Source organism: Sinocyclocheilus grahami, unplaced genomic scaffold (genome assembly GCF_001515645.1).
Source record: "Sinocyclocheilus grahami isolate Dianchi unplaced genomic scaffold, SAMN03320097.WGS_v1.1 scaffold1344.1, whole genome shotgun sequence".
NCBI classification, from domain to species: Eukaryota; Metazoa; Chordata; class Actinopteri; order Cypriniformes; family Cyprinidae; genus Sinocyclocheilus; species Sinocyclocheilus grahami.
The window spans coordinates 13,257-23,978 of NW_015506523.1; the positions used below are offsets into that span (position 1 = coordinate 13,257).

Here is a 10,722-nt window from a genome sequence, read left to right on the forward strand (position 1 = left end):
ATAAAATCATATTTTATTTATCCTTGTCATTTTTATATATTCTTAGAGTGCTTAAACTCTGTTATTACTTAGACTCATGCTGTGATAAAGTCCTAATAATAAAAACCACCAGAGAGCAGCAACAGCCTAAAAAATCATATGAAAATGTTTTTCTTCAGTCCCTGAACAAACCATAAGATTGTCTAGTTATTATTTTCTTACGGTTTCTTATCTCTTTGACTGTGTAGGACATTAATTACATCATAACATTTTTAAAATTGGTTATTATTCTTATAATTATGATTGTTTATTATTATTTTACATTTACCAATTGTGCTATCAGGTGTTCTTGCCACTGAAAAATATATATACATTTCTGTAGATATTACTATAATAGCCGGAAATGTAAATCATGTAAATTAATTGAACAAAAATGATCAAATATGTTTTTAAAAAAAAACAGAAATAAGCATCACGTTCTAAAACAGCTTTTGTGAATTAATTTTTTTAATTAAACTAAATTGAATTTAATTATTTTATTTCAATTTTCTTGACTTGATTTTATTTTATTTGACTTGATTTTATTTTATTTTATTTTATTTGACGACTTGACTTTATTTTACTTTACTTTACTTTACTTTACTTTACTTTATTTTACTTGACTTGATTTTATTTTATTTTACTTGAATTGACTTGATTTTATTTTATTTTATTTCATTTTACTTGACTTGATTTTATTTTATTTCACTTTACTTGATTTTATTTTATTTCACTTTACTTGATTTTATTTTATTTTATTTTACTTGACTTGATTTTATTTTATTTTTTTATTTTATTTTATTTTATTTTACTTGACTTTATTTTTTTTATTATTTTATTTTACTTGACTTGATTTTATTATTATTATTATTATTTATTTATTTTTTTACTTGACTATTTTATTTTATTTTATTTTACTTGACTTTATTTTATTTTATTTTACTTGATTTTATTTTATTTTATTTTATTTTATTTTATTTTATTTTATTTTATTTTATTTTATTTTATTTTATTTTATTTTATTTTACTTGACTTGATTTTATTTTATTTTATTTTATTTTATTTTATTTTATTTTATTTTATTTTATTTTATTTTATTTTATTTTATTTTATTTGACTTGATTTGACTTGATTTTATTTTAATTTTTTTAATGTAAGTTTTCTTTAGAACAGTTTGAAGTGTGAGACCTTTAAAAAGTGCTGAAAGGAGAAGTATATTTCAGTTGTAAATGTAAAGTTAAATACATCTTGAGATGGAAAAATTAGATCAATACATTTCATAATATTATATATTTATGTTTTGTAATATTATGCAAGTGTATTTTATAGTACGGGGAAATTCTAATAATTAAAGCTGATTGTTTAGACAGTGAAAAAATATATAATCAGAAATAAAACAACTGGACACAGACTTGCATGAAAATGTGCAGAACAAAATAGGAGCATGACTTGTATGTGCAATATATATATATATATAATATTTGACGTTTAATACATGAAAAGGAGGACTTAAAATAATGACCCGCAGTTGCGTCATCACGTCAGCCCCGCCCACAGCGGGAACAAGAACGTAAGCGCCTAAGCCCCGCCCTTACAGGGATACGATTGGCGTCATCCGAATGACTGGCGAGAAGAAGCATCCTCATAGGCCACTGATTTGAATGACAGTCTTTTCAACCAATAGCCGCTTAGGATTCTGTTTTGTGGGCGTTATTTCCTTTACTGTTTTGCATGTAATTTTTTCCCCTTCTAAATTGCTTGTGTACATGTTAGAAGGAAGACCTGAGGCGAGGTACGTACATTGTAATTGCATTTAGACCTTGCGTTCAAATGAATAATATTGATATGATGATTAAACATGTCCGGTTGGCATTCGTTCTACCTCATATTTGACATAACTTAAGTTAAATGAATGAGTGTTAGCCTAAGCTGTGCTGCAGGAGATTCTGCGTCCGCCGCTGCGTGAAATGATCCAGATTCACGCAAACATAAAGTCTCTTTTTTTAGTTATTGCATTTTTTGCTGGTTCATTCACGCTGATGTTGACGCCGAAGCTAATATAAGCCCCAACTTGTGTTCAACGCGAAGCGGTGCACTAATATTACTTCTTCATGTGTCTGCTTGCAACTGTAACTTGACAGCTAACTCACTGTCAGCCAGACTGGAATAAACGGACTTCAATGCGAACTAGAGCCCAATTCGCGCCAGCCGTCAATTCAAAAGTTCTATGTCATCTCTAGGCAGTAACGGATTTAACGGACTTCGCATCTCCTAATCCGGACGGACGCCTAATGAACTGATGTGCCGTTCCCGCTCACGCAGCTCGGGCTTCACCGCTGGATTTTAGAGCTTCGGTCGCTGCTGTGGATGAACCGGAGCCGGTGGCGGTCAGCTGGACATGGCCAGCTCACACCCGGCTGATCTGTCCCAGGCCTGGGAGAACTACACGGACTGCCGCGCGCAGGGCGCAGATCTGCAGGTGAGCCGGGAGAGCTAGTTACTAAATTACTACTTGCTAAGTAGACGATGAGCAAACTTTGTATGTGGGCTTGTCAAAGATTTGCTTGGAAGTTGGGGGAAAGCCTTACATTTGAAAGCTGTGTGCTTACTAGGTTGTTCTGGGTTACTAGACATACAGATTTACTAGTTTTGATTTATAGTAACGTTACGCAATCTGTAGACTTACTAGGGTGTTCTGGGTTACTAGACATACAGATGTACTAGTTTTGATTTATAGTAACGTTACGCAATCTGTAGACTTACTAGGGTGTTCTGGGTTACTAGACATACAGATGTACTAGTTTTGATTTATAGTAACGTTACGCAATCTGTAGACTTACTAGGGTGTTCTGGGTTACTAGACATACAGATGTACTAGTTTTGATTTATAGTAACGTTACGCAATCTGTAGACTTACTAGGGTGTTCTGGGTTACTAGACATACAGATGTACTAGTTTTGATTTATAGTAACGTTACGCAATCTGTAGACTTACTAGGGTGTTCTGGGTTACTAGACATACAGATGTACTAGTTTTGATTTATAGTAACGTTACGCAATCTGTAGACTTACTAGGGTGTTCTGGGTTACTAGACATACAGATGTACTAGTTTTGATTTATAGTAACGTTACGCAATCTGTAGACTTACTAGGGTGTTCTGGGTTACTAGACATACAGATGTACTAGTTTTGATTTATAGTAACGTTACGCAATCTGTAGACTTACTAGGGTGTTCTGGGTTACTAGACATACAGATGTACTAGTTTTGATTTATAGTAACGTTACGCAATCTGTAGACTTACTAGGGTGTTCTGGGTTACTAGACATACAGATGTACTAGTTTTGATTTATAGTAACGTTACGCAATCTGTAGACTTACTAGGGTGTTCTGGGTTACTAGACATACAGATGTACTAGTTTTGATTTATAGTAACGTTACGCAATCTGTAGACTTACTAGGGTGTTCTGGGTTACTAGACATACAGATGTACTAGTTTTGATTTATAGTAACGTTACGCAATCTGTAGACTTACTAGGGTGTTCTGGGTTACTAGACATACAGATGTACTAGTTTTGATTTATAGTAACGTTACGCAATCTGTAGACTTACTAGGGTGTTCTGGGTTACTAGACATACAGATGTACTAGTTTTGATTTATAGTAACGTTACGCAATCTGTAGACTTACTAGGGTGTTCTGGGTTACTAGACATACAGATGTACTAGTTTTGATTTATAGTAACGTTACGCAATCTGTAGACTTACTAGGGTGTTCTGGGTTACTAGACATACAGATGTACTAGTTTTGATTTATAGTAACGTTACGCAATCTGTAGACTTACTAGGGTGTTCTGGGTTACTAGACATACAGATGTACTAGTTTTGATTTATAGTAACGTTACGCAATCTGTAGACTTACTAGGGTGTTCTGGGTTACTAGACATACAGATGTACTAGTTTTGATTTATAGTAACGTTACGCAATCTGTAGACTTACTAGGGTGTTCTGGGTTACTAGACATACAGATGTACTAGTTTTGATTTATAGTAACGTTACGCAATCTGTAGACTTACTAGGGTGTTCTGGGTTACTAGACATACAGATGTACTAGTTTTGATTTATAGTAACGTTACGCAATCTGTAGACTTACTAGGGTGTTCTGGGTTACTAGACATACAGATGTACTAGTTTTGATTTATAGTAACGTTACGCAATCTGTAGACTTACTAGGGTGTTCTGGGTTACTAGACATACAGATGTACTAGTTTTGATTTATAGTAACGTTACGCAATCTGTAGACTTACTAGGGTGTTCTGGGTTACTAGACATACAGATGTACTAGTTTTGATTTATAGTAACGTTACGCAATCTGTAGACTTACTAGGGTGTTCTGGGTTACTAGACATACAGATGTACTAGTTTTGATTTATAGTAACGTTACGCAATCTGTAGACTTACTAGGGTGTTCTGGGTTACTAGACATACAGATGTACTAGTTTTGATTTATAGTAACGTTACGCAATCTGTAGACTTACTAGGGTGTTCTGGGTTACTAGACATACAGATGTACTAGTTTTGATTTATAGTAACGTTACGCAATCTGTAGACTTACTAGGGTGTTCTGGGTTACTAGACATACAGATGTACTAGTTTTGATTTATAGTAACGTTACGCAATCTGTAGACTTACTAGGGTGTTCTGGGTTACTAGACATACAGATGTACTAGTTTTGATTTATAGTAACGTTACGCAATCTGTAGACTTACTAGGGTGTTCTGGGTTACTAGACATACAGATGTACTAGTTTTGATTTATAGTAACGTTACGCAATCTGTAGACTTACTAGGGTGTTCTGGGTTACTAGACATACAGATGTACTAGTTTTGATTTATAGTAACGTTACGCAATCTGTAGACTTACTAGGGTGTTCTGGGTTACTAGACATACAGATGTACTAGTTTTGATTTATAGTAACGTTACGCAATCTGTAGACTTACTAGGGTGTTCTGGGTTACTAGACATACAGATGTACTAGTTTTGATTTATAGTAACGTTACGCAATCTGTAGACTTACTAGGGTGTTCTGGGTTACTAGACATACAGATGTACTAGTTTTGATTTATAGTAACGTTACGCAATCTGTAGACTTACTAGGGTGTTCTGGGTTACTAGACATACAGATGTACTAGTTTTGATTTATAGTAACGTTACGCAATCTGTAGACTTACTAGGGTGTTCTGGGTTACTAGACATACAGATGTACTAGTTTTGATTTATAGTAACGTTACGCAATCTGTAGACTTACTAGGGTGTTCTGGGTTACTAGACATACAGATGTACTAGTTTTGATTTATAGTAACGTTACGCAATCTGTAGACTTACTAGGGTGTTCTGGGTTACTAGACATACAGATGTACTAGTTTTGATTTATAGTAACGTTACGCAATCTGTAGACTTACTAGGGTGTTCTGGGTTACTAGACATACAGATGTACTAGTTTTGATTTATAGTAACGTTACGCAATCTGTAGACTTACTAGGGTGTTCTGGGTTACTAGACATACAGATGTACTAGTTTTGATTTATAGTAACGTTACGCAATCTGTAGACTTACTAGGGTGTTCTGGGTTACTAGACATACAGATGTACTAGTTTTGATTTATAGTAACGTTACGCAATCTGTAGACTTACTAGGGTGTTCTGGGTTACTAGACATACAGATGTACTAGTTTTGATTTATAGTAACGTTACGCAATCTGTAGACTTACTAGGGTGTTCTGGGTTACTAGACATACAGATGTACTAGTTTTGATTTATAGTAACGTTACGCAATCTGTAGACTTACTAGGGTGTTCTGGGTTACTAGACATACAGATGTACTAGTTTTGATTTATAGTAACGTTACGCAATCTGTAGACTTACTAGGGTGTTCTGGGTTACTAGACATACAGATGTACTAGTTTTGATTTATAGTAACGTTACGCAATCTGTAGACTTACTAGGGTGTTCTGGGTTACTAGACATACAGATGTACTAGTTTTGATTTATAGTAACGTTACGCAATCTGTAGACTTACTAGGGTGTTCTGGGTTACTAGACATACAGATGTACTAGTTTTGATTTATAGTAACGTTACGCAATCTGTAGACTTACTAGGGTGTTCTGGGTTACTAGACATACAGATGTACTAGTTTTGATTTATAGTAACGTTACGCAATCTGTAGACTTACTAGGGTGTTCTGGGTTACTAGACATACAGATGTACTAGTTTTGATTTATAGTAACGTTACGCAATCTGTAGACTTACTAGGGTGTTCTGGGTTACTAGACATACAGATGTACTAGTTTTGATTTATAGTAACGTTACGCAATCTGTAGACTTACTAGGGTGTTCTGGGTTACTAGACATACAGATGTACTAGTTTTGATTTATAGTAACGTTACGCAATCTGTAGACTTACTAGGGTGTTCTGGGTTACTAGACATACAGATGTACTAGTTTTGATTTATAGTAACGTTACGCAATCTGTAGACTTACTAGGGTGTTCTGGGTTACTAGACATACAGATGTACTAGTTTTGATTTATAGTAACGTTACGCAATCTGTAGACTTACTAGGGTGTTCTGGGTTACTAGACATACAGATGTACTAGTTTTGATTTATAGTAACGTTACGCAATCTGTAGACTTACTAGGGTGTTCTGGGTTACTAGACATACAGATGTACTAGTTTTGATTTATAGTAACGTTACGCAATCTGTAGACTTACTAGGGTGTTCTGGGTTACTAGACATACAGATGTACTAGTTTTGATTTATAGTAACGTTACTCAATCTGTAGACTTTCTAGGGTGTTCTGGGTTACTAGACATACAGATTTACTAGTTTTGATTTATAGTAATGTTACTCAATCTGTAGACTTACTAGGTTGATTTGTAGTAACGTTACTCAATCTGTAGACTTACTAGGTTGATTTGTAGTAATGTTACTCAATCTGTAGACTTACTAGGGTGTTCTGGGTTACTAGACATACAGATGTACTAGTTTTGATTTATAGTAACGTTACTCAATCTGTAGACTTTCTAGGGTGTTCTGGGTTACTAGACATACAGATTTACTAGTTTTGATTTATAGTAATGTTACTCAATCTGTAGACTTACTAGGTTGATTTGTAGTAACGTTACTCAATCTGTAGACTTACTAGGTTGATTTGTAGTAATGTTACTCAATCTGTAGACTTACTAGGGTGTTCTGGGTTATTAGACAAACAGATTAACTAGTTCTAGTTTACTAGATCTAGATCTGCATATTTACTATAGTGTTTTGGGTTACAAGACAAACAAATTGACTGGGTTGATTTATAGTAACGTTACTCAATCTGTAGATTTACTAGGGTGTTCTGGGTTACTAGACATACAGATTTACTACTTCTAATTTACTAGATCTAAATTTACTAAGGTGTTCTGGTTTACTACATAAGGACAGCTTTATTAGTTCTGACTAGTTCAGGGTTATTAGACAAACACATTAACTAGTTCTAATTTACTAGATCTGTAGATTTACTATGGTGTTTTGGGTTACAAGAAAAACAAACAGTAATTTTTTTAGCTATATCGCCTAGCCCTAGTGTGTGTGTGTGTGTGTGTGCATCAATTAAAGCAGCACATTAATATAGAGCGGTGATATAGAACTGGCTTGGAACTACATGGAAGTAAAATACTTTAAGAGCACAGCAGTGCATAGTATACCTGTTGTAGCACATTGTTTACTTCAAGAGTACTGAAGTAAAATGTTATGTTTAATTTAAATGTAGCATTTTTATTTTAATGTAAGACTACATGTACAGAATACAATGGTGCTACACAGTTTAAGCTTTTTAAAATAATGCAGCAAGAAACAATTTGCAGAACACACAAAGATATAAATACTTTGATAATTAAACAGAGATATTCTTCTAAAGCACTTCTTAATCATATTTGCTTCATGCGTGTCTGCTGAGAGCAGCTGTCATGGAGCGATGGCCAAGAATAGTTCAGATTATGTAGACTGTTGGTTTGATTCTCACTGTACTTTGCTCGGTTGGTGTGTGATATGGAGTTAACTGTGAATTCATGTGTGATTTTATTATAAGATGCATAAGCAAAGTGTCAGAAACAGATTTGGTCAGATTTCAGTGTTTCCCCTAGGTTTACGGCTTTGGGGGGGGGCCTAAACATGTAACAAAAATTACATGTTTAGGGCCCTAGGAAATGTTTAATTTTTTTCCCAACCTTATGTTTTATTGTTACCAAATTCTGTTTTAGCATGTCTAATTATTTGAAAGCATAAAAGCATTTAATATTACAATTAAAACATTATTGAAAGAAATATTGTATGATTATTCCTTAAAAATAAGGTTTTAATAATTTTAGTTGTAGTAGTAGCAGCCTATTACGTACATTCTACTGAACAACAGTAATATATTTCTGCCGCAATGCCTTCAAGTTAAACCAAACGTTTATTTTGACAGGTTGCCGTGAATACTAGGGATGTGCGAGAAGACTAATTTCGTGTGATATGGAGTTAACTGTGAATTCATGTGTGATTTTATTATAAGATGCATAAGCAAAGTGTCAGAAACAGATTTGGTCAGATTTCAGTGTTTCCCCTAGGTTTACGGCTTTGGGGGGGGGGCCTAAACATGTAACAAAAATTACATGTTTAGGGCCCTAGGAAATGTTTAATTTTTTTCCCAACCTTATGTTTTATTGTTACCAAATTCTGTTTTAGCATGTCTAATTATTTGAAAGCATAAAAGCATTTAATATTACAATTAAAACATTATTGAAAGAAATATTGTATGATTATTCCTTAAAAATAAGGTTTTAATAATTTTAGTTGTAGTAGTAGCAGCCTATTACGTACATTCTACTGAACAACAGTAATATATTTCTGCCGCAATGCCTTCAAGTTAAACCAAACGTTTATTTTGACAGGTTGCCGTGAATACTAGGGATGTGCGAGAAGACTAATTTGACTGACATTTAAACGAAAGTTTTGTATCCGACTAGTCGACTAGTCTAAAAGCAAGAAACCCCCAAAAGAAATCCTCTGTGCGTGCAGCATATATAATAGCCTATATTTGAAATACTTAATCTATGAATCACACTGTCAAATCCCTCAATGAATTCCGCTTGCTGCACACTTGCCTCGCGTTATCATCATTTCATTTTAGGCATTCGTTAAAAAGAAAAAAGTAAGAGTAACATTATACACTCAACGTTGGTCAAAGCATAGCTTATTTATTCAAATGAGCTGGGGAAATGCAGAACAATGGAAAATCGATCAATAGCCTGACAGAATTCTTAATCTTCATATAACGTTAGCCAACATATTAAAACACAAGTCGAAAACAATAGGAAGGTTAATCAAGAAATGGCATTAAAACGGCTTTTAAAAATGTATTTCATGTAGGTTATATCGTCTAAAAACAAAATGCAACTATGCCCATTTTACTTACTCAGACCATGCCTTATTTGTTCAGTGAAATTATCAACGTGGTCTGGTGAAAGACGGGACCTGAGGCGATTAACAATAAAATTCCTGCACTTGAAAAAACGCGCTCGGCAGGAACTGAAGTCGCAGGCAAGCAGAGATAACGAAAAGCAAGCCGATAGAGCAGAAAGCGCCTGGACATCCCGCACCAGCACCGAAGTGGGTCTTCGTTAGAGCAACAGACGGCGCGGACGGGATCGCATGTTGTAGTGAATGACGTGATTGACATTTGCTGGCTTTGGCCAGCCTCTAAGCTAACGCCTGCGTGCCTGTATTGAATATGATTACGCATCGCTCAAGTAGAGTTATTGTAAGACAATTTGACATTACAGAGTTTATACAAAACTTTTCCGTTTCCTTCTAATTCAAAATAATCCCACACCTTCTCGTCTTTTGCTTGGTCATATTTGAACTCGCCGCAACTGACACGAAGAAAACGCATGTGAGGTCTGAGGTAAAAATGTAGTTTCCGCCCAGATACACTTTTAAAAATAATGTATTATTTCTCAAACGTTTTATTTTAACTTGTTATTTAAAATGTTTTAAATGCAATGTTAAAATGACGGTAATTTGAATGATAAAATCGTGGGGGGGTTTCTGTTGTGTAATCAACTATTGTTTTCAGTGTCGACTAGTAGGAGCTGTACCGTTTAGTCGACTAGTCCCGCACATCCCTAGTGAATACCTTTACATTTCTGTGTGTATATGATATGAGGATAGTTTTACTCAAATGAAACGGTCAAATGCTCATGCAGTGACTCTCAGAGCAGTTCTGGAGATGTTGTTCATGTATTTATGTCCTCATTTAGTGAGACGGCAGACCACCGCAAGCTTCATGCGCTTCAGTACAAGTAACTGTTAGTAAACAAAACCGCCATTCATTAACACAGAGACACGCAGAATTCATATTTAAATAGTCGTTTTGTGGCTTAATGTTTACAAATACTAGTGGGAGTGGGAGTGTGTGCACGTGTGTGTGTGTGTGTGTGCGTGCATCGGGGCGAAATTACATGCCGTCGTGTAAATAAGATAAATAACAAGGCTATTTAGTTTGTTTAATAAAAGAACAAGGTATAGACATGTTCTATAAGAAAGGTAACTTTAAATGACTTATGTTGTGATCTGGCGCTATAGAGAAAATATAATTAAAATTAACTTGACCTTCAAGGGGGG

General features: G+C 34.7%; 1 protein-coding gene across 1 annotated transcript in view; it reads left to right on the forward strand.

Annotated features, from left to right (window-relative positions):
- The first annotated feature begins 1,773 nt into the window (after positions 1 to 1,773).
- Positions 1,774 to 10,722, forward strand: part of LOC107569426 (lysosomal-trafficking regulator-like) — a 113,813-nt gene continuing 104,864 nt past the window's right edge. Inside the window, exons 1-2 of the mRNA XM_016255527.1 lie at positions 1,774 to 1,810; positions 2,259 to 2,497. Of these exons, the coding sequence (XP_016111013.1) occupies positions 2,417 to 2,497 (81 nt within the window). The 5' untranslated portion in view covers positions 1,774 to 1,810; positions 2,259 to 2,416. The remainder of the gene's footprint in view (positions 1,811 to 2,258; positions 2,498 to 10,722) is intronic.